Source organism: Canariomyces notabilis, assembly GCF_033297395.1.
Source record: "Canariomyces notabilis strain CBS 508.74 unplaced genomic scaffold N656scaffold_17, whole genome shotgun sequence".
Taxonomy (NCBI): domain Eukaryota; kingdom Fungi; phylum Ascomycota; class Sordariomycetes; order Sordariales; family Chaetomiaceae; genus Canariomyces; species Canariomyces notabilis.
Window position 1 is genome coordinate 168,869 of NW_027041839.1, and position 26,225 is coordinate 195,093.

Below are 26,225 nucleotides of genomic sequence, written 5' to 3' on the forward strand. Positions count from 1 at the left end.
AGGCCTATGCAGTTATATTCCATGGCCGCCTTATGCATGGCTCGGCGCCGACGCGGCCGCATGGCTTCGGACTAGCGATGGGGTAGATCGTCACTGGTGTACTTGCTCCGCCCACCATCAAAGCACAGAACCCTTGGAGGCTTGTTTTCCCTGCGTACCACTGGTCTTGACCAGCAGAGGATGTGCGGCATTGTGCATACGTCGAAAACGGTCACACAGCGCAACCACTCGCTGGCATGCGCTGAGTCGGGGGTCCAGAATGCAGCTGACGTAGCCCCGGCTGTCGGGACCGAGGAGGCGCTCATCACAATTGGAACATGGGAATGTTCTTCACACCCACGTGTCTAACGTTGTCGGCTTTCGTGTAGTCCGGATGAGTTAGTTTGGTCCCTTACCTATCCCAACATTTACATACAGCAAGAGACTGTACTGTACAATACATATCGTTCGACTTCTGGCCTGTGTTCAGCAGTTAATAATTCAGGTCTCTCCTATCAAGCGGCTAGAGCTGCTCGGTATCTGTAACTTCCTCGATCAACCTGAATAGGAGCCAGTTCAGGTTCTGGCGCTTTGTTAAGTAGTGACACTGTCGCGGCCTTGGAGATATAGAAACAATCTGGAAGCTACATCCACTCACCCTACCAATGTAGCCTCTGCCTCCCGTCGCGTGTCGTCTTTCTGTCATGGCATTGACGATGCTTACGTCGATGTTAGGCTGAGCTTCAGACGAAGAGGATTTTGAAGAAGATTAGTTGTGACTGAATGGGAGGCGGTATTCAGGCAGAGAGCAGCAAATACACTGGGCTGAAGGTGATATCGTCAATCTCCTCGTGGCTTTATCAGTGTGCCAGCTCAGTTACTATGTCCATTCTACATCATCAAGGTCCGTTAGGCAAATCCGCGGTATTGTACAGAAATTCAGGACTACGAAAACACCAGGACGGATCGGGGATAAGCGGTGATTATTGATGGGGCGTCTCTAGGTGAGACGTCGTGTAAGTCTGAGACATCAAACCGAGATTAGTTTGACCTGATAGGGAGTTCCAGATGGGTTGACCAGAAATGATGCGGCGCGTCGTGTCAGTGTGATGCTTCATTGCTTCTATTAAGAACGAGATAGGGTAAATGAGAGAAAGAAGAACATAGTAGGAAAGGAATGAAGCAAGAAGGTATGGTTAAGCTAAGAATCGAACCCGAAGGCTAAAAAAAGAGGGTATGAGCCTGGGCAGAAGTCTGGGACTGTAACACCCGTCGACCAGAGCCTGTCCAGGGATTTTCTCAACCCTGCGCTGGAACCGTTACAGCACAACGCCGTTGAAAGTGTAGTGACCGTTGAAAGTGTAGTGGCCGTTGAAAGTGTAGTGGCCGTTGAAAGTGTAGTGGCCGTTGAAAGTGTAGTGGTTCCTGTTGAAGACCGGTTCACTTGGACTAACCTATATACCTCCTCCCACCACCTTTTGACCACTTCCTTGGCCAATTTCTTTTGTTGACATTCACAGTACCTAATCACACTGGATCTTTGCTCTAGATGTCTCTTTTTCAGTTTCGAGTCCCGGGTTTGGACGTGGAGTCGCGACGATGTTGACATTTGCGCACCGCACTGGGGAATGGAGGTAAAATATCACACCGGTGGTCCTGTTAAGAAGGGTAGTAGAGGGGATCATTTTTGCATACTAAAATCTGGCCGCACTAACAGACGTCGCAGCCTCTTTAAGTACCCATACTAGAGAATAAATGTAGATGGCATCCTAGTACCCTCTTGGAACGTCATGGACAACTGGCTGATTACAATCCTAGCACGACTTGTATAAAGGCTAATGTCTTGATGACCGATCCGGGCTCGCATGTTACCTAGGTAGCTTCCATCATGCTCAACGATTTCTTCCCAAGCGATCTTCAACAACTCAAGGTCTGTGTCAGCGAGCAGTTGGTACTCGAGTACCGCAACGCAAGCGTCGCATTGTGTTAAACTAGAAGCAGTAACGAGTCCTGCTTTAATGCTTGGAGAGACGAGGCGAATTTGATATTTGTGTGCTGAGTCGGCCATATCGACCTCTAACTGCCCAGGAGGCTGGAGCTTGTTCGTGCCAAGGCTAACATGTCGCAGTTACCGGCAGGATGCAAGCATTTGCCAGTCCCCATGTCTCCCAGGCAAGTGAATACGGCAGGATGAAGATATCGAGAGACTTATGCTGTTTGTGGTTTGGTGTTCCATAACGATCATGAGTTCGGTGATTGAAACTCTGTAAAACAGAAGGGTTGACAGCTAGCCTGGGCTAGAGAGCGAAGCAATGACCTGAAGCCAGCTCAGTTCGAAACGCCGGTCATTCTGCTCTGACTTCTCACAAACACAGCGGTTTCTGAGCCTTGATCGGCCAAATGCTCTCTGTATGACCTTGACGAGGATTCCTGAAAGGAGGGAAAGCGGGAGATGCCAACCTGACGAACGAGAACCAGCAAGCAGTAGGCGCCTGATCTCGGGAAAGGTACCTGTTGCACACTGCATGACGCTGTCATAGACCGGCATGCTGGGAGACTCGCGGCTACCTATCTGGTACATCACCTTTGAATAGTACACGACGGATAGAGTCGGCAACTGTCCTCATTTTGGTAAATGATGGCGGCGATGAGAGCCTTGAGAAGTTGAGAGGCACCGGACTCCAGAGCACAGACGCGGCACGCCTTGAGTCCTTGGGCTTGAGCATACAAATGAGGGAAGAGAATCAAAGCAACAATGAATAATCATTTGGTGAGTAGATGGAGATGTAGCAGCATTTGTATTCTCCCACGGCTTGTTTGGTGAGTTGCTCTTTCTTCCTACTTGATACTCCGTTCTGAATGTTGAGGTGAACGAGAGGATATTGCAACGTGGGAGGGAATCGGCGATCTCCGTCCTGCCTGCTTTGCTCTATCTAGTATCCGTTAATCAGACAGTGCGTGGTTAAATAGTGGGCCATCTGCCAGGCTGCCATAGTGGGGCACACTGAATGGCGGGGCTGACGCGCAGGGCGAGCGCCCGCGATTGCGGGGTTCAGGGGACTTTGGTTTCTCTCAGAGCCTTCCAGATTTTGGTGGGGTTTGAGCCGACTTTTTTCTTGAAGGATTTTCTGCCTTCCCTTTCTTGACTTCATATCTCGTGAATTTGGTTTTCCGAATCCTTTCTGACTTGCTGCGATTCATCTATACCCGTTTATCTTTTTCCGAGTTGCCTTACTGCCCTTATCTGACACCCATCCTCACCCCACGTGGCTTACAACGACCTGGGACCAAGGCTGTCAAGTCCGAACTAGATACCCGTTGTCTCCTAGAAATACTCAGCTAAGCCATCAAGATGGTAGAAAAGATCTACGTTACTTATAACGATGTGAGTTGACCCAATCCCTTCTCGGGAGGCGCATTCGTACTCGTGCATCTCCAACTGACCCCGCATGGAAAAGGTACATAAGCTTTGCCAGGAGGCGGCCCCTAAGATTCTGGCCGATTTCAAGCCAAACCTCATGATCGCGATCGGCGGCGGCGGCTACGTGCCGGCACGCATCCTCCGTTCCTTCCTCAAGCAGCCCGGCAGCCCCAACATCCCTATCCAGGCCATCGGGTTGTCCCTGTACGAGAAGCTGGACAATTCGACCGACAATGCGGTCGAGGCGCCTGGCACAAAGGTCACACGTACCCAGTGGCTTGACTTCACGGCGCTCGGCGCGATGGAAAACTTTGTGGGAAAGCGGGTATTGATTGTCGACGAAGTGGACGATACACGGACTACCCTTGAGTATGCCGTCAAGGAACTTCAGAAGGACGTCGAGCTGGCCCGGGAACGGCTCGGCAGCGACAAGAAGACCGAGTTTGGCATTTTCGTGCTGCACGTGCGTGCTTCCCTTACCCCCTCCCCATGGGCTCGATCAACGTGCTGACAGGATGAGCCTGCAATACAGAACAAGGACAAGCCAAAGAAGGGCACCTTGCCTGAAGACATAATTAACGGCCGCTACCTGGCTGCCCGGACAGTTGGTGATGAGTGGATCTGCTACCCCTGGGAAGCCACGGATATCGACGAGCACGACAGGATGGCCGCTGAGGCCAAGGCAAAGAAGGGACTTTGAACAAGGAAGTCTTAACGGGAGAGAGAGAATAAGTCCGATGGACATATCAGACAACACGTATATACACAGGGACAAGCGGGCGTTCAGCATTAAGCATTACTGTCCCTGCTTCGATGTGCTACTGCTACAGATCGGCGTAAACCGGCGCCTACCCTCTGAGCAAAAAGGGGCTTGGTGTTTGTTGGCTACACAGGCCTAATTCGGGTCGAACGAAGTACTGGGTGGTCCTGGTTGCCAGGTGGCAGCCGTACAATCTGCGCTGGCCCTGATGTCAGGGACATGAAAGGGAAGGTGGACAACCTGACTGCCGCGCGGTTTGGGCCTCGAAGACCAAATAGTGTACCTCAAAGCATGTAGCGTGAGGAGCGACGAGAGTAAATTAACCCCTGGCCTCTGGTCTATCGAAACACCACGCTCGACTCTGGATATCATATAGTACAAGCCGGCAGACAACCCTATCACCCCCCAAGCGACCCTTCTCTCATATGCTTCTCCTTGAGCCTCTTTTCCTGTTTCATAAACTCTCTAATACCCACCGGCAGATTTTTATACAGTTCCTCGTCCCAAAAGTCCTTGCTTATCCTCTTCCCAGCAGCAGGCGCAGTGGGACTATCCAAGGGGACCCAATTATCCACCGACCCGCCCCCGTCATCATCCATGCTAACGGCGCCCCTATCCTCCGCTTCCTGATGGAACCCCAACCCCTCTCCCTGCCGCCTTCCAGCATCATCAGCAGCAGCCATACTCTCCCCGGTGACCTCGAGCACGCCGGTACCCTCCTCCCCCTCTTTGGACTCGGCAGCAGCGCGCGCCCGCAACCGGCGCTCCACCTCGGCGCTCTTGTCCGCCCAGTCCTCCATCTCGTCGCGGAACCGGTCCCACACGCAGTTGACGCACCCGCTCATGCAGCAGTTGTCGGGCTCCTCGGGTTTGGGGGGAACGAGCACGCCCGCGATCAGCCGGCTCTCGCGGCGGATGCGCTCCAGCCGCTCGGCGCGCTCGGCGGGACCCGCTAGGCGTGAGCCGAAGACGACGCGGGCGCGGGCCTGTACGTCGCTGTTAGATGACGGTTCGTCCGTTTGCTCTGCTTGACTTGCTTGTGGGAAGAGGGCGGGTCCGGGGGCAGATTGTGGTGGTGGGGAGGGATAAGAAGAAGAAGAGGTGGTAGTGGTGGAGGAGAAGGGGACCGACTTGGTGGTGGTGTCATCAGCGGCCGGTTGCTTTGCTTTTCGAGTGCGTCGTGCGGCGGGCTTGGCCTTCTCTTCTGCTGTTGTTGGTGTTGCGGTGTCTGCTGAGGCTTTGGCCGGCGTCTCCTCCGGAGCGGGCTTGGATGGCTCGGCTGCGGGCTTTGGTGCTTCCGCCGCCGGGGAATTTTGCGAAGTCACGGGTGGTATTTCGGGCTTTTCCTTGGGAATCGGCTGCGGAGTGCGGAGGATGCTCTCATAGAACGGGCCTATCGGATGTGCCTGCTCCTTGGACGGCTCAATCGGCGACGGCGGGCTGTCGTCCTTGGTAGAGAGCGTGGCAAAGGTGCGACGGGGCTGTCGATTGCCAAAGACGCGGTACACGGCATGCGCCGGCCGCGCGCAGAAGACACTTCTCCTCATCTTTTAGTTTTGTGCTGAAATGAGTTGTTGTTGCTGCAGTAGACGCTGCAGGCGACACGCTTCTGAGGTGTTGTAAAGAGTTGATTGAGAACTGGGCAAGAATTGCAGTCAACAAGTTTGTTATCGAACGATTGCATTTGACTTTTTTCTGGGTCCAAACAGGGTTCCGGCTTGCCGAGGGTCAACGTCATTGAGCACCAATCAACCTCAATTCCAGATAGGTACGGACAGGTCACGAAGTAAGTGTAGTACTCAGCACACAGTGTAAATCAGCAGAGCACGTGATCCACAACTGAGTAGGAGTAGCAGGATGACAAGACCAAGAGGATGCGAAAGCGCAGAGAAGCGAGAGACTTGATTGCGCTCTAAGATTAGAATTCATTTTTGCTGGAGTTTTAGGGTCTCGTGCATCATCATAGTAAAAGGTCGTGGTGCCGCTAGGGGATGTACGATCGTCGATGTAGACAGTACATTTTTCAACAGATCCTGTACAATACCTCCAGTACTACATTGACTGGGTACACAGTGCGGGATTCGACTTAAGTCATTAAGTCAACTGTCCCACCTCAAGCTCCCCAAGAATCGCAATTTCCAAACAAAACATGGATGCGCACTAGGCTCGAGGTAACGAGACCGAACACGCACAGTTCAACGCGTCGCCAGGCCAAATCTCGCGCCGAGGGTGGATGCGACCATGGTAGTATAGTCAGGAACCCAATTGCGCCAAGATGGAAACCTCGGCGCCCAAAAGACGCAGAACATCGCCGCGGACCGCAATCCCAATCCAACCTGCCGAGGAGTCGGAGTCGACAACACCGCAAGATGCCCCGCCACGCCTCTCTGCCTCACCAACTCGACCCTCGTTTGCGTCGCCAACTAGGGCAAGTCTAGGCAGATTCAACCCCGAGGTTCTGAGACGACGGGAAGCTCAAACTAGGAGACTGCGCTCCTCCCCTCCGGATGCCCCTGGTTCTGCACCGCGCGCCGTCACTCCCGATAGCACCGGGAGTCTAGCCCGGGCCTTGAGGACTCGCCTTGACTTACGTTCTGCAGCCCGCGATGGCGGTGCCCAACGAGGCCCGGAAGAGGGCAGCATTTTGCGGTCTCCGCCGAGACGGCTGGGGCCCACCCACGCGTCGACGACGAGGCCAACTCCCAGACCACTCCCACCGCCTGGCCCTGATGACGACGAAGAGATTTTGAATTCTATTGCTAGACGCGGCCTACGACGAACTAATCTTGGCGTGCTCCCAGAGGTTGTTGTTCCAGAGCCGGAGCTACCCCCAACGCCGGAGCACCCTGATCCCGTTGTCAGCACGCCCCCATCTGGCATACACAACACGCCCTCGAGGCGACCAAGGCGGAACAAGAGCTTGGCCGAGAACATTAAGAGCTCCTCGCCCCTGAAACCGCCCCCCTCGCGCCCCCCTGGACTGCCTCGAAAAGGAGCGCCACCAGAATTCCATCTTCCTGTCAGAGAGGATCAGGCAGCGGCTGCTCCAGCACCAACCACTGCCGAGCTGCGCGGTCTCAAACCCCCGGATCCAGACGCCGAGAAAAAGAAGCGTCTCGATTCTCTCCTCGCCGAGATCAGCCAACTCGAACGCGACATAGACATCGCAAGCAGGGAGAGCGAACGCATCCACCAAGCCCACCTCGCCAAACGCGAAGCTTCCCCTCCCCCCAACAAACACGAAATCCTCGACTTCCTCCGCCGCACCATTCTGCCGCCAGAAGAACCGGATCACGACGTACAGTCCCAATCAACAGATCTGCTCGCCTCGGCCCTTGACCCGATCGCCTTCCTCCCCTTTAGCAAGCCCAAGCCCGCTGCACCACCAGTACCTGCACCCCAACCCCCGAACACGGAAAAAGAAACTCCCAAGCTCACCGACCCCATTTCCCACCGCCCGATCCCAATGTCCGCCTCCGAAGCCCTCCCTTATCTGCAGGTCTTCACCCCGCTGACATTTACCTCGCACATCTCTCTTATCTCCGTTCCCTCCCAAACCCACACCACCACCCCCAACTCATCCGATACCACCACCCACATTTTGCTCCAAAAGCACAGCATAACCGCCATGTCGTCGTCGTCATCGTCATCGCTACGCGGCCTGTTCGCGGCGCGCATCGAGATGACTGTCGACCCATCGACGCTGCGCATCACGGACCTATCCGTGCCGCGGCTCGACCCCAGCGCCGCGGGGGAGCTGGCGCCGTTTGTCGAGCAGATTGTCACTCCACCTCCACCACCACCCGGAGGACGCAGGGACGGTGAGAAGGCGGCGGTGGCGGCGGCTAACAAAGATGATGCACCGCGTCGCCGCAGGACGGGGCCGCTGTACCACAACGTGACTGTCCTTGCCTGGGCCATGGGCGAGTGGCTGCGCGTGGCGGTCCAAAGGGCTAGGGTGTGGCTTGTCCTGGAGCGGGAGTTGCGGTCTGCTGAGGGTGATGGTGGTGGTGATAAGATGGCTGGGTTGGGGGCTATGGTTGCGAGGTTGAGGGCTAGAGGGGAGAGGATGGGCAGACAGGGGTGGGGTGGGTGGGGCCGGAGGAGGAGGAGGAGGAGACGGGTGGACGATGAGGGAGAGGAGGGGCAAGAGGGGAAAAACGGTGATGATGAGGACGGGGCTGAAGGCGGGGAGGAGGAGGATGGTGCGAAATACGAGGCTGCGGATCTCCTTCCATATATGGGCCGCACGAATATGGATTATGATATTCCGGTACTCGATGGCGGAGGAGGGACAGACGAGGGGTCTACCTTGAGAGTGCAGTGGCGGATCAAGTTTGACTGGACTGGCGAGGCGAGGAGTGAGATTGGCGTGCTGGTTGGCCTGCCCGGGAAGTGTGAGTTCCAACCCAAAGGGTTCTTGTTCGAGGATTATGTTGCTAACTGTGTGCAGGGCATCAAAGCGACGAGAGAGGCCGGCTTTCCGGAATTCCGGGTTTATTTGACGAGCTCATTCAGGGCGGCGAGGACCCGCTCAATGCTGTAAGGACGGTGGCTTGTTTGCTTGCGGGGGCCCAAATGGCATGACCGGAGTCTGTATGGGCATGTAAGGAGTTCTGTTGAAGTAGACCGTAAGCATTCGGATTGGAATTGCGTTTGAAGAGGGGCCACTCGGCAGCAGACGGCCAGCAGTTGAGTGTATGGAATCGCTTGACTGCAACACAGACCCCGTAGTCAATTCGTGCTACTCGGTGCCAGCAGGGAGCACATCCGCCGCCCTGCTCGGGCCGGCCCTCCCTCCCGTCCAGAATCACGCTCAACGCCAATCCGTTGTGGACATGCTCATTATTCCAGTTATACAGACGATTATCCCCGGCCATCGCCAATTAATTCGCACAGGAGGTCCACTCCCCACAAGAATATCAAAACAATCCCTTTTCCCTGACCCGATCCTTTTGTTCTATTTAGTCAACATCAACACCCTTCGCCCTCAAATCCGCTTTGGCCATCTTGATCTCGTTCATCAGCTCGGCGTACGCTTCGGGCGTGTCGCGGAAGGTGAGCATGCCCCATCCGAGGCGGAAGAGCAGCCAGGCGCCGAACGAGACGAGGAACCAGAACGGGAGCTAGTTTATTTTTGCAGGTGTAAATAAATATCCCACAAATTGATTCGGTAAGGGTGGGGTGGGGTTGACGCACCACGGGCACAATGTCCTGCTGGATGACGGCCGGGAGGGGGATGAGCTCGAGGTAGAGGGAGAGGTAGAGCTGTTGTTCGTGCGAGCGGTAAATTAGTTTTTGCGCTATGCGGCTGGCTTATCGTGAAGTGGATTGACAACGTACGGAGCTCACGAGGAGCGCAAGGGAAATGGTTTGTTGTGCGCGTGTCATGGTGTTGTGTCGCTTTCTTGTTGTTTGGTGCGATGGGGAGCAGGACTGAGATGAACACCGCTGCACATGCGTCAGTGGTTGGAGTTCCGAGTTTGCGTGGGCAACGCCGTGCGAGGCGCTCCTGGGATCTGGAAGACATGGGTCAGGCTTACAGATTGTGGACTGGCTGCTTGGAAAACGAGATCAATGGTGTTGTGCTGCGAACGACGTAGCTTCCTTCGAGGACAGGTCACTTTTCGGAAAGTTCGAGTCGCATTGCAGCATGCATTTCGCGGCTTCGCCTGTTGTTCAGGGTCTAGGCTTGGCAGGGGTAAAGAGGGTTAGGGTTGCTTCCGCATCTTAACCTACAAGTTGAAACGACCGCTGATAGGATTACTCCGGCATGGTTGGACCCTCAGCGTTATTGTCGGCGGACGAGCTCGAGACCCCTTGGCTCGTCACTTCTCACGAACTAAGTGACGAGCCAACGGGTATACTCTTTATGGGGTACTGGAAATGAGGCCTAACGTGTAGCCTTGCGCTCAGGCGGACTCGGTTATCCTGACAATCGCAGCCCATGGCGCTTGTCGCCCATCACTCAAGCGAGGGCACTATGACGAGGAGAAGGTCTAACCAAATACTTTACAGTTATGGACGGGACTCGGAAAGTACAAGACAAACAGCTGGGAATGAAGCAACCCATTTTCCCTGGGAACCGTTCCTGCAGGCATCCCGTCCTCCCCAGCTTGCCCGCCATCCAACCATTAATATTAATACACCATATCGAACACTTGTCCAACAGAAAACGCTCTCCAGCAATGGCCCGGCTCATACGCGCAGCCATTACAAACAAGCCAGCCAGGAGGTATTAGAATATACACACACCGCAAAGTACCAGGCAAAGGAAAACACCCAAAGCAACTCTAAGACCAACACCATGCTGAGATCCGCGAATACCGAAACCAACTAACCCACACCAAACAAACTGATATCCTACTCAATCCAAATCCTCCTCCCCCTCCTCACCACCATTCTCCTTCCAAGCGCCCATCTCAGCAACAGGGACCCTGCCTCTCAACCACCTAAGTGTGGCCTCAGTCCCGCGCTCCAGCACATTCCACCTCGGGACGCGGAACCTATTCCCACTCACCTCCAGCCGCTCCAGCACACCACCCAGGAGACCGATGCGCGGGTTGAGGTGGGCAATGTCATTGTTCTTGGCATCCACCACTCTCAAACCGCGGATCGAATCCGGCTCCAGGTCGGCCAGGTGGTTGTTGGAGACGAGCAGGACCGTCAGGTTCCCAAAGGTGTCGCGTAGCTGCGAGCCCTGGGGCAGGGCCGCGACGCGGTTGAAGCTGAGGTCGAGTTTCTGCAGGTTCGGCGCGCGGAGGTGCGCGATCAGCGGGCTGAGGCTGGTGATGTGGTTGTGGGCGAGGTTGAGCTCTTTCAGGGCGGGGAGCTCGAGCACGCCGCTGCCGCTGCCGCTGATGGCGCCGAGGTAGTTCTCCCCGACGAGCTGGTTGTATGCGAGCGACAAGGCGGTCAGGGTCTCGGCGAAGAAGGTGAGCGACTCGGGTAGCGAGGCAAAAAGGTTGTGGTGCAGCTGGGCCTCGTAGATCTTGTGGGTTGTGGCTATTTTGGAGCAGATGACCGGGTGGAGAGAAGAGGACTGCGTGTTGGATCGATCGAGCACGCCGCCCGACTTGACCGGCCACATCTGTCCGGACATGGTTTGGGAGCGTGTGCTGACCGGTGAGCCTGGAGCCGAAGTCGGGGGTGTTGCAAAATCGTCCAAGTCGGAGCGGCTGTCATCTTGGTCATCCTGTCCAGGAGCGCCGTGGTTGGTGCCAGGCGCGGCCATATCGCTGGTTGCTGGATCTGGATTGCTGGCAGCTGCTACAGACGATTCGGGTTCATCTTGAGGCTCCTCGGGAGGTGGTTCAAGCCGCTCAAGAAGGATTGCCTTCATCTCTTCAGTGCTAATGGAGCTAAACTTCTTCTCCCGCAGCGGATTGCCGCTCAGCCGGAGCAGTGCAAGGTTCTCCATCCGCCCGACCTCATTGGGGACGACCCGAATGTCGTTGCTAGAAAAGTCGACAGATCTCAGGTTTTCAAGTGCCGTGAAGCCATCAGGAATAGCGTTGATGTTGTTCTCGTCAGCGACCAGGGTGAGAAGGCTAGTCCAGCCGCTAATGTCAGGCAAGGCCTGGAGACGGTTCATTGACACGCACAGCTGCTGCAAGGCGGGCATCGTGACCGAAGTTCCCGGGGAGCAAATGTGGACCAGCTGATTCGACGAAATGTCCAGAGTTTGAAGTGTTGGCAAAGAGTCGACCGAATCCCGGATTAGTGTGCCGTTGAGTTGATTCTTGCGGGCGTTTAACTCAGTCAAGGGCAACCCTGCTAATATCTCAAAGGGCAAATCTTCGAGGCTGTTCTCGCTAATATTCAGAATCCGAAGACGCGAAAGATTGCCAAAGTTTGACGGCAGGGACGAGATATTGTTGCTGTGCAGGTCCAGTATCTCGAGATTCTCCAGGTTGGAGAAGCAAGGATCCAACGGTCCGTAGAGGAGGTTGCCTCCTATCTTCAAATCTTTCAACGAGGTAATCTGACAAATTACTTCAAGACTGTTGTTGGCCAGTCGGTTGAGTGACTGCCAACGTTAGCTAGCTTCACCACAAGTGTACACAGGGACTTACCAGGTTGAGGGAAGTCAGCAGGGACAACCGTCTCAGGCCCATAGGTAAGGCGACTAACATATTTCCGTGGAGATCAAGCGTTTCCAGAGCGGCAAATATGTTTCCTTGTGGGTCCTCGTCATCCATAAACTCTTGCGGGTCGACGTCGGGAAACACCGAGTCATTGATCATCTCCAGCTCGTTGTCGGCAGCGACAAATCTAGTGAGATCGACGCTCTCGGCCCAGGCTGCGCCCGGTCGGCCAACGGACTCGAGATTGTACATGTTTAGCACATCGGCTGGGATCTCTCTCAAGCCCATGGCGGCGATATTCAGCCGCCCGCTCGTTCTGGCAGACTCCAGGCGGCCGTGCAACACCTTAGCCTGCGACTTGTCGTCCCGGTGTTGGTTGAATGGGTCGTTGGACAGGCCAAAGTCAAACGTGGTGTCTGTGGGAACCAGCGGAGGCTCTTCAGACAGGGATTCCGGATGCGATGAAGAGGATTGTCGTGAGGCGGCGGCTCGCTTGGCTGCTTTGGCCTTGGCAATTTGCTCGCGCAGAGCTGCTGATGTCTTCCTGTACGTCTGGCCAGGTTCACTACCATCGTTGGTGGTTGCCGTGCTTGCCGATGCAATTGACGAGCCCGAAGGGGCGGTTCCCTCGTTTGAGGTTGCCGATGATCTTTGCGAGGCCGTGGAGGCCTTTCTGGGCGCCTGAGCAGCAGCCGTCTTCCCAAGCGCCGGCGCCGACGGTTTCCTGTACAGGCCATTGACCGATGGCCTTTTAGTTGGACGCAAGGCCAAGGTCTTTGCGCCAGACGTAGGCGCGGGAAGATCATGGGTGCGCTTGTCCGGGCTGGGCGTCAACGAGCGCGGGACAGGGATCGCGTTGGGCGTCTGCAACCCATGGATTGATGCTCGAACCGCTTTTGCTGGTGTTGTCTTCACAGGCGGCGGGTGGGAAGACTGGACGCTGCGCCTGTTGCGCAAAGGGGTGCCTTCGGCGGCGGAGAGCGCACTATGTGCGCCGATCTGGGACTGAGGATTAGAGATTGGATCATCCAAGCCGCAGCTGGAACCTGGTCTGCTGCCAGCCCTCGATCGCCCACCTGACCCGTCTGACTGACGACTTGGTCCTGGCCGGGTGGGCGACCTCATTGCAATTGCCGTGTCGTAGAATGACGCGGCGCCTTTTCCTTTGACAGAAGGAGACGAGGGCAAGCGAGACAAGGTCTCGATCGTCCTCTCGGCGAGCGAGGGACGTACCTTTGATGCGGAGGCCGGAAAGGTCGACTCGCCGGCATTATCCTCACTTCCGGCAGCCACAGAGCCCCCTGAAACATTGTCCTCTTGCGGCATAGCAGCAGATGAAAGCCATTGCTGAGAACGTTGTTGCCGGAGCGAGCCGCGGATTGCGGGACCTGACCGAGCCTCTTGACTCGGGAGCTGACCACCTCCCTTGGCAGCGTCCAGCCCAGCTCTCGTTGGCCGGCTTTGCGGTGACGAAACAGCGCGCAAAGGAGCCGCAGACGGCGGAGGGCGACTCGCCGTCGCTGTAGGAGTTGCTAATTGGTCGCGCGAAGGGGTCGGCCGAACTTTGGGGTTTCGCAAGCTGCCCGTACTGGCGCCTAGGGATTCTCGCGACGGAGAGGCTCGGACGGAGTTCGATCGGGGAACCGGAAGCTTGGAAGCTGTCGTTGGAATCTTTGACGGCCGAGGGATGCCGCTCTGTTTGGTTTGGCGCGATTCGTCCATCTTTTCTGACGGGAAGCAGCGTAGTAGGAGGGAGCGAACAGCGAGGAACGAGGTATTGTCGATTGCTTTCACAGGAAGGGTTCCCGAGACCCAATGGCACCAACTAATGAAGCCCACTCATGCGGAAACAAAGCTGCGAAGAGAGAAATTGGGCGAGCAGAGTCAGAAGGGGAGGAGCCGGGACATTGCCCGGCTAGCGTTTGTTGGTTGAGCTCAGGAAAAGAGCTTGGGCTTGACAAAATGCGGATCGGCGGTGATGCAGCTTCTTTCGTTGGCTCGATAGCGCGTTAGCGCGTTCCAGGGCTGAGGTTGGCGGCTTCCCCAATCCCCAGGTGCTTCTAGGTGGAGGTTCCAGAATCCAGACCACGCTCAGCTCAGCGTCAACCGTCCACGCCGTTAACCGAGCCTTGAGTCACACTATACCTACACTTTAGAGCGCATCCTGTCGTCATGATTGCCCGCTAACTGAAGGTTCTCAAGTTTTCTGTCGTTTTGTCCTTCTCCTCTTCCCATCTTTCTCACTATGAGTACTGAGTACAATAACTACTGCACTCCGTACCCTCTACAGTGTAGGTTGACGCCAAGGCCAGGTACTGTGACCGAAAAAGCAAGAACACCATGCTTCCAGTCAGTTGACAATAAAAGGGAACCAACAGCTGGATTAAGCGGTTCGCGGTTTATATTCATACGTGACCATCTTTCTATCCTAAGCCGCATTAACGTACACCTGCAATCACAAGGCTGGAAGCGGAGGGCTTCAAGACGAGCGTCGGAGAACACCGCTACGAAGGTACTGATACTTATTGCCAATTGCCGGCCTGGACCATGCCGGAACCCCACCGAACGGGCCGGGTGCGGTCCGCCACCGGACCCGTCAGACCGGTTGAACGCGAGGAGCTGCCGCAGTCCGTAACACAACGGCCCTGAGTTACCCCACCAGTCCGATCTGGAATCCCAAACCTCGCACTTTCAGAGTCTACTGCCGCCACTACATCAACCGCCTTCTTGGAACGTTTGCCTGGCAATCAGTCTACTACTACCGAGTACATACGTTCGGACAGTGCCGTATAAGTGTCCAAACATGAGTGGCATCACCGTGCAGCGCAGAGCGGCACTCGAAACTGTGAAACATGGATATCACGAGGAAAATCCGAGGTCTTGGTAGCAATCAACAGAAGTGGAAGAACCCGATAACTGTACCGTGGGGTTCCCCGGGCCTAGGAAACTGGTGGCCAGCAAGCACAACCCATCATGCTGACGCGTAGGTTGCGATCCAAGGAAGGATCAAGACACGAGACGCTTATGGATCCTGTGAGAAGTGCCTGGCAGCACAAGTTTCTTCCTTTGCACTGCCTTCTCTTGAGTGTTTGCCTCGTCCATTTCCTAGACCGATAAGACAAGTACAATCATTACCCGCATGCCCGACTCTGCATTGAGCGTGATATCTACAGATGCAAGTCAGCGAGGATGCCATACAAGATCCGCACCACCGCAGCGCGGCAGTATCCATAACCAGACGAGAGCGAGCCCTGGCGGCGCAAGAGAAAAGACGAAAAGAGCAACACGAGCCGATGAAGCCGGCACAGACTCTGCTCTTGACCGTTGCGGGTGCAGGCATCACTTCGGCAGCGGCGGCGCAATCCCTAACATCTCAGACAGCAACAGCAGCACTCGGGCCTGGCTACTTATGTCGGGAGACAAATCTCGCAAACATACCATCCTCACCACAGCTCATAAGATGATAAGAAGGCCCCGCCAAATCGAGACATCCGTACGAATCGTGACCCTAAGCCCAGTAAACAGGCCCACGAGCACCACCACCTTCCGGCCCCAAACCTCGGAATCCCCGCAAGAAGACGGCGGCGACAACAGCAGCAGCGGAACGATCCGCACCACGAGACGAAGCAGCAGCAGCAGCAGTGCCATCACAATCACCTTAACTGCCCGTCCTGCAACCACCACCACCTCTTCCATTTCCTCCGCCTCATCTTCCCTCTCCTTCTCCTCCTCTTCAACCACTTCAACCACGCAACCGCCATTCTCCACCAGCAGCAGCACTTCAAGTCCCCCAACCCTACCCTCCTCGTGTTCCACCTCTACATCCTCATCCTCGTCAGAAAGCACCATCACCCAACAGAGCGCAGCAAACGGTGACGGGAGCGGAGGCGGAGGCGGCGCCCTCTCAGCGGGTGCGGCGGCAGGCGCCACGGCAGGCGCGGTATGCGGGCTGTTGTTGCTGGCGGGGGCGGCATTTCTGCTCTGGCGGTGGCGGCGGCGGCGCCAGGGCGGGGTTCGTGGGGCTGAGATGGTGACGGCGGGTTACTCCCAACCACCGCGGGGGTCTAGCGGTGTGATGACAGGTGGGAGGGCAGGTGCAACCATGTTTGGGGACGGGAATGCTGGAGCTGGGTTTCAAGCAGGGAATGGCGGGATGGGTAGCGGTAGCGCTGAAATTGGTGAGGAAGGGGGAGGGGGAACAGTACTGTTGCCTGGATGGCATGCGGACCACGGAGAGCATGGCGGTGCGGGGCCATATGCCGATGCCGGGCAACAATGGCAATGGCCGAGCCCAAGCCCGAGCTGGAACATGGATCTCCAGTCGGCGACCGGCTACGTGCTCCTCCCAGCCCCCGTTCCCGTACCCGTCGCCGGGCAAGGGCCGGGAGGGTACCCGTCTCCTGCACCACCGCAACCACAACCGCAACCACAACCGCAGCGACCAACGGAGACCTATTCCGTTTCGCCGCTGAGCGAGACCTTCCCGGTGGCCAGTTCAAGCGATTACCGCGTGTCGTCATTGTATTACCCGGACGCGACCGAGATGGCGACGGCGGCGAGCGTGGTCTCGACTATGCCAAGTCCTGATCTCCCTGAGTTCATGATACCCGGAGGTGACAGATCGAGGGCGGCGAATGTCTGTCGCGTGTCGCAGATCGGAGGAAGGACAGCGAGGCACACCATGTTGCGAGCCAGTGGTATCCAGCCGCAGGTCGGTGACATCGAGCGCGGCCGCAAGAGAGAGGTGAAGAGAGGCTGCGTCTAGGACTTCAAGCGATTTAACGACCCCCGGGTGGTAGATGGGTTAGAATCGCTGGTGAATGGATGGTCCTATCCGGAGATCGCCAGCGTCATATCCGACCCCCTCCCCCCCCCCACCCCCCCCCGCCCCCTCCTCCTCCCCCGCCTTTTTCTTTTCCTCCATAAGCGCGTCGGTAAACCTTGCCCAAACAATCCTCTGGGCAAAAATGGGCTAAGAGAAATCCCAATTCATATCAAAGATGCCCGCAATCCAGGACTCATCCTCATTCTGAAACAGCGGCATTCCACCCATTCCATCCAGAAACGGCTCATTACCAGTAACCGGCGCGTCGCCAGCCATCGCCGTCGCCGCCCCCGGCATATATTTCTTCTCAGCAGCCGCCATCTCAGCTCCCCAACTATTCCGAATCGCCAGCAGCATTTTCGCAAACTTTGCGAACCCGTCCTCCTCGACAACGGAGGAGACAAACCCACGCACCCGCTCCTCAACGACCTGCTCGAACCCGGCCTTCAGCCGGTCGCATACGTCGAGCAGATCAATCTTGGCTCGCACGGCGCGCAGATCCCAAGCTGGATCGTCAAGGACGGAAAGCCGGTAGAGTGATAACAGGCAGTGCGCCATGTGGCACCAGTAGCTGAAGGTCATGCCCTCGTAGACGTAGCTCGGGATGGAGAAATGCCGGTCAAACCATTCCTTGACGGCGTTTAGACAGCCCTCCATGGCTTCGTACCGCTGCAGGTCGGGAATGCCTGCGTTGAGGGTGGTGGTGGTGGTGGTGGTTGGGAATCGGGGCTTTGCCAGGCCGGCTTCTTGGATGACCAGGTCCGTGTAGGATTTGTGGCCGAGGACGGTGTCTGGTGGGGGTAGGTTAGGAATAACTGGTTGTTCAGAGGGGGGGGGGGGGGGGGGGGGGGGGGGGGGGGGGGGGGGAGCAGTATGGTGGTTGACGTACCGTTTTGCTGGAGATGGTTAGGGAGTTGAGCCTCGATGGTCTGCAGCTGCGTCCGGAGGGCCGAGAGATAATAGGCCGGGAGCACACCGTCGGCTGACTGTGAAATGGCGCGGGTCAGCTGCTCGAGGGTCAGCTGGATCTTGACCTGGGCCACGAGCAACTCATCGCCTTCCCATTCTGGTTTCTGGGAAAGGGTTTGAAGGAACTCTTCCATGTGGGGCGTCCAGGTCAGGGCATCCATCCGTTTGAGGGAATGCGAAATTCTGGATAACAGGTCAGTGTCTGGGAGTGAAAAATCAGGTGGGAAGTACTGACTGCGAGGTAAGATAAAAGCACGCAAGTACGGCCCGGCGCTCGTCGTTCGTCTTCTCTCTCGGGGGGCGCTGGCAGTCTAACGCCTTCAGTTCTCTCGAGTGAGGGGCCACGGATTTGAAGCACGCGGTAATGTACGGCTCAGTGGGGACCTTGTTGAGGCCCAGGTCATAGATTAGAGATTTTGCAAGGGAGGCCAAGACGGAAAGAAGTGGCTTGTCCTTCTTGAAGTGGTAATGGGTCCTGTCGGGTGGATGTAGGTTAGCCGATGGCCCTCCTGGATGGTTCGGTCAAGGAAGGCTACTCACCACCCCAGTATCACCAAGATGCCTAGAAGAAGATCAAGGCTCTTCTCATGGTCGAGTATCAACTTGTTGGCCAAAAACCTCTTGATGGCTGCACTCATTACGAGGCGGCGATCCACGTGCCTGCAGGTGACCGTCATGATGTTGAACCACAGAAAGGGGTACGCTTCTTTAAGCCTCTCCGAGGTCATGGTGTCGGGGAGGTACACAAAAGGCAGAAAAATAAGCATGAATTTGCGGAAAATTGCCAGGCTTTCCTCGGCTTCGCGGGGCGTCGGCTGGTAGATGCAGGCGGCAATGGGATCTAGCTCAACGGGATCGGGAGGAGGCGGAGCAGGTGGCGGAGGAGGGGTGGTCGTCGACCGCGTCGTCTCTGGCGAATGGAAGAGGGTTCCCAGGAGAGAGCCACAGGAGACGGGAGCGGGCTGGAGCCTGCCAGGTTTGCAGTTTGGTTTCTGTGGAGGCAGCGCGGCGTGGATGCCCAACTCCGGTGGGCTCTCTGCTGAGTGGCTCGAGTTTGAGAGACCGCTTGCGGCGGGTGTGCCAACGGAGAGACTGCCGGCCGTGTTGGCGGGGGAAAGCGGCTTCATGTTGTCGGCGGGGCCGGTCTGGTGACGGAGCAGCGTAACCAGGTCCTCGAGCTTCGCTTCCAGCTGGGCTGCCCGCGACACATGTGCGCGCTTGCCATTGCGTTTTCGGACAGAGACAGATGGGATGCATTCCTTCTTTAGTCGATGACACCTGTTTACACGTTAGCATGAACAGCCCGCCATTGGTGAGTCCCGTCTCAGCCATGTTCTCCAGCGGAGTGGAGCGGATCCGGACAAGCCCCCCGGAATCCACAATGCCGGCATTCAGAGCACGGACCCGACACGCACTAAACCGGGACGGGATGTTCCCGACACGGCATCTCTCTGGCCAGATCTGGGTTTGCAATGTCCAGACACAGAATCCAGAAGACAAACGCCGGCCTATGTATCAAGCACCAGAGCCATACCTCTCACAGTCAGGTCCGCCAGTCCGGTAAATGCACCGGCACTTCGCCCGAGCACAGTTCGTGCATGCTCTCCCATAGGGTGCCGGCGTGCCGTTTGTCGACGCTGCGGCATCGGGATTCATCGCACGGCGGTTGAGGTGGAAACAAACGTCTTGGTTAATGAGGGTTAGGGTTGAATGAGGATGGGCTGAGAGGAATGCGGGCCTGCGATGGCTCTCATACTCGATGCATTGTTTCGAGGCTTCAAGCAATCTGGTCGGTGGAGTTGGTAATTGGATGCAGTCAACTCCGTCGGATTTAGGCAGCGAGACACTGCAAAAGAGAGGCAAACAGCTTTTGTTATGAATATCAGCAAAGGTTGGAAGAAGTTGGGAGTTGGGAAGCAGATGCTGACGAACGGGATTCGGGAACATTTCTTGCGGTCCGAAATCCGCTGGACGCGGACTTGGAAAGAAGTCCCCGTCGGGATGTGGGGCCCGACCAAGGACCTGGAAATCCCACGGGCCACCACAGAAAGCTTAACGGGCAAAGCAACGTGGGCCCGCACTAAGTTGTTCGTACCTCCGTACCTGCTCTCGGGCTCTTCCATATTCAACGTCGTACATTTCAGCTCTGAGCATATATCCCCAAGCGGCAAGGGCCGCAAGTGTCTGGCTGTTCGAGGTTAGTTGGTATCTTGACGGAAACAAATATTCAACGTTTCTACCTGAGTAGAATGGATCTCAAGACGACATTATCCCAGGCTCTCGTGCACGCACATGCAGACAAACCACATCAGATCGTAAATCTCACATGCAGCATTGTAGGGGCAACGCGCAGCTCAACAGGCAGGATGCCATTGGAATTGAGTCTGCCGGTGCGCCGCTTGGATATTGGCTACCCAGGCAAATGATCCTGCAAACAGGAAATAAATCCCGTTCCCGTTCCCGCACCAGCAACATCACCGGGCCTTCAATGCCTACATCAGGCACTCGGGTCTGCCTCTCGATGAAATCTGACAGCCATGGCGCACTGTTTCTTTCCTTGCTACTACTTCTGATGCACCACGATTTTTCTTTCGTTCGTTCATCTCGACCGTAGTGTCAAGATAATTACATCTTTTGTTGTAATGGCCGATTCATCATCACTATCAACGGCGCCGGTCCGGGATACTGCAGATACTGCCTCGTTAACCGGCAGCATCCGCCATGCGGCCGGCTCACCTCCGTCCGAAACCGCCAAGTCGCAGCCCGCAGACGTAGTATCCCCGCAAGACGATTCCAGCTCGACGGATGCCGCCAAAGAGACCACCGCCGCGAATCCCCTCGAGGTGCCCCAGTATGTGAGTGGCCTGAGGCTGGTGATGCTGACATCGTCCGTCACGCTCGCCGTTTTTCTGATGATGATCGACACGTCCATCATCTCTACTGCCGTAAGTCCTGTTTATTTCAACTTGAGGTTTTCGTGCCGAGATTTGCTAACTCTTCGGCTTAGATCCCTCGAATCACGGACGAATTCCGCTCCCTCTCAGACGTCGGCTGGTACGCGAGCATCTACCAGCTGGCCAGCGCTGCGTTCCAGCCGCTGTCGGGCAAGATCTATGCCAAGTTCAGCACCAAGTTCACCTTCCTCGTCTTCTTCGCCATCTTTGAGCTCGGATCCCTCATCTGCGGCGCGGCAACCTCGTCGGCCATGCTCATCGTCGGACGTGCCGTCGCGGGCATGGGCTGCTCCGGCCTCATGAACGGCGGTCTGGTCATCATTGCCACCGCCGTACCCCTGGAGCGGCGGCCGTCCCTCACGGGGATCATGATGGGCTGTTCGCAGCTGGGCATCGTCATCGGCCCGCTCATCGGCGGCGCCTTCACCTCGTACTCGACCTGGCGGTGGTGCTTTTACGTCAATCTGCCCATTGGGGCAGTGGTTGCTTTTGGCATGCTGCTCGTTCCGATCCCGGATCAGTTCGCCATGCCCCGTCCGCTGGACGTTCTCAGGAGGCTCCACCATGAACTGGACCTGGTCGGGTTCGCCCTCATCGCCCCGGCCGCTGTTCAACTCATGCTTGCCTTGCAGTGGGGCGGCAGTCAGTACCCGTGGAACTCTCCAACCGTCATTGGACTGTTCTGTGGTGCCGCGGGTACGGCGCTGGTCTGGGGAGTTTGGAATTGGTACCGCGGCGATGAGGCGTTGATACCCCTGTCTTTGATCAGGCAGAGGGCTCTGTGGGCTGCTGCACTCACTCAGTGGTTTCTCTTGACCACGGTATATGCCGCGTCGTTCTTCTTACCCATCTACTTCCAGGCCGTCTTCGGTGCCACCCCGATCATGAGCGGCGTCTACGTATTGGCCAGCATTCTCAGCCAGCTTGTGGCGGCGGTAGTGTCAGGTGTGCTAGGTAGGCAGTGCTGTCATGCTCTTCTTGCCCGGGGATTTGCTTCTAACAAAGTGTGATAGTTGAACGGACCGGGTACGTCATACCGTACGCCATGGTCGGTGGTGCCTTGGGCGCAATCTCAAACGGCCTCTACTCGACGTTTACTCCGACCACACCTACGGAGCGGTGGGTGGGATACCAGATTCTCAATGGTATCGGCCGCGGAGTGGGCATGCAAATGGTAGGCCAAACCCGTCGCACATCCCCTACTCTTAGGAATGCTCTTAAGAATGCACACTAACTCTTCCTCGCAGCCGATTCTTGCCGTTCAAGTCGCCGTCAAGCCGCACCTGCTGTCCATCGGCATGTCGACCGTCGTTTTTATCCAGAGCCTGGGCGTCGCAATCATGCTTTCTGCGTCCGATACCGTATTTCAGACCATCCTGGAGCACGAGCTACCGATTCAAGCACCCCTTGCAGACGCTGCCGCAATCATTTCCGCCGGCGCGACCCATTTCCGCAGCATCGTCAGCGAGCGGGATCTGCCCGGCGTGCTGGCGGCCTACACCCTCGCCGTCGACCACGTCTTCTACCTGGCTGCTGCCGTCACGGGCCTAGCGGTGTTTTCGGCGATGTTCCTTGGATGGACCGACCTGCGCAAGGTCAAGAAGGTCACCGTCGTCGATGCGGAGCAACCGAGGGAGAAGCCCCTGAAATCTGAAGACAGGGCCGAGACTGACGGGGGGCTAAAATCCGTAGACTGAGGGCATAGAGGCCATGAAGGACTACTATCCGCACAGCTAGATACCTTGCACCTATCTATAGACTTGTAGAGATTGGTTCGCGGCGTTCGCTCTCCGGTCGGTTAGCGGTGATGGCGCAAATCTGGTAGAGTTGAGAGTAAAGCTAATGGCTGAGCGCCTCTATAGTGCCAGACATTCTTTTCTCTGCCATCACTCTCCCATCTTTCACTCTATGTGGTAGATACTCATTTCCTTCTTTGGAGTCTGGGCGCATTTCGCTCGTGGCCAATGTATAAGTTTCCTGCTGTTTAACTTATTCCAATTCCGAATCATAGAGGTACTACTAAACGAGACTAATACCAAGCACCAAGAAACACGCTGTCAGAAACCAGACTGGAGTGACCGATATAGGGAAACGAAGAACAGAATGAAGGGAGAAGGGAGAAGGGAGAAGGGCAGAAAGGTAGAATGGCAGAAAAGGGAAAAGAGGAAACAAGAAAATCAGGAGACAAAGTACGACGTATAGTACCTCGCATGTATGTGTCCTGTCGCCGGTCGGGTCCTTCACTAGACCAAGACTCTTATTTCCTTGTCATGTTGATGTCCACAAGCGAACACCAAATAAGCCGCATCCTGGGCCCTTCTTCCTGCTCCTAATCCTTTTCGTTTCCACCTAAGCAGCTTAAATAGAGTCAATAGAGAAGAGAAAGAAAAAGGCAGCCCCGGGAAACAAGAACAAAGGAGCACATCGAACCCATACACCACTCCCCATATTACGCAATAGGGTAGCACTTTGGATGCCCTCTGCTTACCCCCCTGTCCAACCCTCAGAGAGGAGTACACGGTTTGGGCTCCCTCAATACCCTTTCAACGCTCTTCCGTTCCATCTTCTTGGCATAGTCTTCCGCTGTTAGGCCGTTGGGGTCTCTTTTTCCCTTGTCTGCCCCCCGACTGAGCAGGACGCTCACTGCTCCTTTGTGACCCCTCCTAGCCGCGTAGTGAAGCGGTGTCATCCCGTCCCCGTCGCCCGCATCAATGGTGGATACATCTTCCAGCTTGTCCAACTTGTCTAGCAGCGTATTGATGATGGTCTCGGATCCATTCGCAGCTGCGCAGTGTAGTGGTGTTTGCCCCTCAAGGTCAATTGCTCTCACATCCGCTTCTTTATTTAGCAAATACTCCGTCACTCCTTCATGCCCATATTGGGCTGCGTAGTGCAGCGCTGTCAGTCCCGAATAGTCGGCGGCGTTGACATCAGCTCCGCTCTGGACAAGTTTCTCCACGATCCGTTCGTTGCCACGTACAGCAGCTTGGTGTATCGCTCCCGTTGCGCTCGCCTTCGCTCCTGAAATGAGCAACCTCTCTACCTCCCCCAGCCAATCGTTTCTGCACGCTTCAACAAGATTGTGCTCTTTCGTCACTGGTATGCTCTGGTCGCATGTGGAACACTGGAGCTGATCATTCACCGACATAAGGCTCCCGCTCAACCACTGTGACTCGATCGTGTCGGCCTGAGGGCGCTGGTCTCGGTTGTTGTCTAGCATCTTCCGGCAGAGCTCGAACATCTCCGCATGCTGGCCGCGTGTCGCTATGCGCTTGTCTAGAAAATCATGCACCTTGTTGATATTTCTGGCGTACGACCTATTTGCGCCAGTTCCGACTATGTGAACCAACTCTTTGTAGTCGGCCGAGTGGAAGAGGGAGAGGAGCATCTCAAGAATCACCGCTCCCAAAGAGAAGATGTCTGCCGACCGGCCGCGGGTCCGTCCTGGAGCCTCGTCCACTTCCGGGGCACAGTAGGATGGTGTCCTGGGCTTGTTCCACCCAGGCATGGTCGTTGGTACCGTCTTCCCGAGACTCATTTTAGATATCCCGAAGTCAGCCAAGAGCACCTCGTTTTTAGCATTTACGAGGATATTCGGGGGCTTGATATCCCTATGTCGAATCCCCAGCCTGTGAATATAGGCTACAACTCTTATCAAACATCCGATCCATCGTTCATTGAGCTTGAAGTTCAGGCTATCGGATCCGAGGAATTTCGAGAGATCTCCTCTTTCAGCATTGGCCATGACGATATAGAAATTGAGTATATTCGGCTCAGTGGGAGGTTTGTAGAAATACGTTGCGATGACTTCTATGGTGTGAGCATGCCGGGCCGCACGCATGATTTTGGCCTCTCTTTGACAAGTGACTTTGGAAGTTTCTAGAGGCATTGTATCTTCATGCTTGATTCGGATGGTCTTCTTGACCACTACCTTCTTCTCTGGATCTTCTGGACGGACTCGTATCGCATAGTCCACATCCGGATGGGAGCCAACTGCCGACTCGTTGCGGGAATTGACGAATGGAAGGTCAGCGTCGTTTTCATACTCGACCACTTCATCATCCAAGGAGTCGTGCTCCATAGCAGAGCTGAGGGGTCTGATGAAGATCGATATCGTGATCTGATTTTGGGTCCGTCTAGAATGGTAGGTACCTTGCTCTTGGTGCTGAAGGTTTAACTAACATGAAGGATCCCGTTATCTCAGGAACAAGATCTCTGATTCATTTGATTCTGGTAGGTATTGTATGTATATAGTAGTAGTACTTATCAGCGCTGGCGCTTATGTGCAGAAAATATCATTCCTATTCCGCTTTCTTCTCTTCTTTCATTGGGTGTGATAATTCCACGGCGATAGTCGTGGAGATCCCAAAGCTGGGTAGGCAGACAAGTAGGCAGGCAGGCAGGCAGACATCACACCCTCAACTGGAGGTGGGTGACTGTCTCCTTCCATTCTGCAGCCAATCCCTCGTTTCTCGGGCACTCTTTCCGTGCTTATACGAAGACGGGTTGTAGCTTTGATGGTGATTTGCTCAACAAGCAGCGCGGAGCGCAGAATCTGCGTCCGGATGCCTGTCCTACCCTCCCCCAGGGGCCAGAGCCTTCTTCCCGGTCTCGCGGACCCCTCTTTCTTTCCTCCCTTTCGGCCCCACCCGGAGCCGCGCTCCCATACCCAGTGAGCCAGTTTCTACACATTCACCAATGGGCGAAAGGTTGCCAGGCTCGCCAGGCCAGCCGCCCATGTGAGTGCCTAGATTGTGTCGCAGACACGCACATTCAGCCTTGATCAACCAGTTATAAGCCGGAAGAGACAGTCTCTTTAGTCTTTCGGGCTATGAGATTAAGGTAGTGAGGCTCGCGAGGTCCTGCGGGAGAAATTCTTGGATCTAGCCTATCGCACGGAGCCCCACATATCGCAAGGGTCCCAACTCCTCCCCACACCACCCCAGATTACACAGTAGGCCCAACTTTTGTGCCCCACTATTGGAACTTGCTCCCGATTTCAACACAAGTCTGGACACACTCTCAACTCCCGAGAGATGACGCGTTGGTTTTGCAGCGGTTTCATTAGCCACCGACTATCTCGGTGTACTTGTAGTACCTACAGACGAGCAGTCGCTACCCTCCCTCCCAGGTGCATTTTGAGCTCTGTCTCTCAGCTATCGGTAAGGTCCTCATGCTGACGCTTTCCGTTCTAGCCGAATATGTATTACTCAACATTACAAATAATAAT

General features: G+C 55.8%; 10 protein-coding genes across 10 annotated transcripts; 5 read left to right on the plus strand and 5 right to left on the minus strand.

The window, feature by feature from the left end:
• Nucleotides 1-3,136: 3,136 nt before the first annotated feature.
• Nucleotides 3,137-4,100, plus strand: N656DRAFT_830413 (PRTase-like protein; the record flags this gene model as incomplete). The annotated part of the gene is made up of 3 exons (XM_064818601.1): nt 3,137-3,364; nt 3,438-3,863; nt 3,915-4,100. Exons 1-3 carry the CDS (start codon nt 3,332-3,334, stop codon nt 4,098-4,100), a joined length of 645 nt encoding a protein of 214 aa, XP_064668443.1. The 5' UTR covers nt 3,137-3,331.
• Nucleotides 4,101-4,558: 458 nt separating this feature from the next.
• On the minus strand, nt 4,559-5,813 carry N656DRAFT_846508 (uncharacterized protein; the record flags this gene model as incomplete). Its single annotated transcript, XM_064819232.1, has 1 exon — nt 4,559-5,813. Exon 1 carries the CDS (start codon nt 5,705-5,707, stop codon nt 4,559-4,561), a length of 1,149 nt encoding a protein of 382 aa, XP_064668444.1. The 5' UTR covers nt 5,708-5,813.
• A 491-nt stretch (nt 5,814-6,304) lies between these two features.
• Nucleotides 6,305-8,747, plus strand: N656DRAFT_830415 (uncharacterized protein; the record flags this gene model as incomplete). Its single annotated transcript, XM_064818602.1, has 2 exons — nt 6,305-8,557; nt 8,614-8,747. The coding sequence occupies exons 1-2, from the start codon at nt 6,436-6,438 to the stop codon at nt 8,745-8,747; spliced, it is 2,256 nt and encodes a 751-aa protein (XP_064668445.1). The 5' UTR covers nt 6,305-6,435.
• Nucleotides 8,696-9,611, minus strand: N656DRAFT_781181 (dolichol-phosphate mannosyltransferase subunit 3; the record flags this gene model as incomplete). The annotated part of the gene is made up of 3 exons (XM_064815534.1): nt 9,504-9,611; nt 9,360-9,428; nt 8,696-9,286 (listed from the first exon to the last, which is right to left on the minus strand). Coding segments are annotated over exons 1-3 (275 nt in total), but the record flags the coding sequence as incomplete, so codon positions are not given.
• A 916-nt stretch (nt 9,612-10,527) lies between these two features.
• On the minus strand, nt 10,528-13,969 carry N656DRAFT_712988 (L domain-like protein; the record flags this gene model as incomplete). The annotated part of the gene is made up of 2 exons (XM_064811862.1): nt 10,528-12,189; nt 12,236-13,969. The coding sequence occupies 2 exons, from the start codon at nt 13,967-13,969 to the stop codon at nt 10,528-10,530; spliced, it is 3,396 nt and encodes a 1,131-aa protein (XP_064668447.1).
• A 1,303-nt stretch (nt 13,970-15,272) lies between these two features.
• On the plus strand, nt 15,273-17,092 carry N656DRAFT_781183 (uncharacterized protein). The gene has a single exon (XM_064815535.1). The coding sequence runs from the start codon at nt 15,387-15,389 to the stop codon at nt 17,010-17,012; it is 1,626 nt and encodes a 541-aa protein (XP_064668448.1). The 5' UTR covers nt 15,273-15,386; the 3' UTR covers nt 17,013-17,092.
• Nucleotides 17,093-17,151: 59 nt separating this feature from the next.
• N656DRAFT_756506 (uncharacterized protein) lies at nt 17,152-19,901 on the minus strand. The gene is made up of 5 exons (XM_064813119.1): nt 19,576-19,901; nt 18,582-19,319; nt 18,277-18,516; nt 17,962-18,224; nt 17,152-17,863 (listed from the first exon to the last, which is right to left on the minus strand). Exons 1-5 carry the CDS (start codon nt 19,695-19,697, stop codon nt 17,220-17,222), a joined length of 2,007 nt encoding a protein of 668 aa, XP_064668449.1. The 5' UTR covers nt 19,698-19,901; the 3' UTR covers nt 17,152-17,219.
• Nucleotides 19,902-20,553: 652 nt separating this feature from the next.
• On the plus strand, nt 20,554-22,916 carry N656DRAFT_184259 (MFS general substrate transporter). The gene is made up of 4 exons (XM_064808794.1): nt 20,554-20,986; nt 21,049-21,949; nt 22,009-22,169; nt 22,243-22,916. The coding sequence occupies exons 1-4, from the start codon at nt 20,684-20,686 to the stop codon at nt 22,690-22,692; spliced, it is 1,815 nt and encodes a 604-aa protein (XP_064668450.1). The 5' UTR covers nt 20,554-20,683; the 3' UTR covers nt 22,693-22,916.
• Nucleotides 22,917-23,769: 853 nt separating this feature from the next.
• On the minus strand, nt 23,770-25,281 carry N656DRAFT_184242 (kinase-like protein). Its single transcript, XM_064808792.1, has 2 exons — nt 23,976-25,281; nt 23,770-23,893 (listed from the first exon to the last, which is right to left on the minus strand). The coding sequence occupies exons 1-2, from the start codon at nt 25,074-25,076 to the stop codon at nt 23,855-23,857; spliced, it is 1,140 nt and encodes a 379-aa protein (XP_064668451.1). The 5' UTR covers nt 25,077-25,281; the 3' UTR covers nt 23,770-23,854.
• N656DRAFT_184251 (uncharacterized protein) lies at nt 25,177-25,538 on the plus strand. Its single transcript, XM_064808793.1, has one exon. The coding sequence runs from the start codon at nt 25,277-25,279 to the stop codon at nt 25,505-25,507; it is 231 nt and encodes a 76-aa protein (XP_064668452.1). The 5' UTR covers nt 25,177-25,276; the 3' UTR covers nt 25,508-25,538.
• Nucleotides 25,539-26,225: the final 687 nt, after the last annotated feature.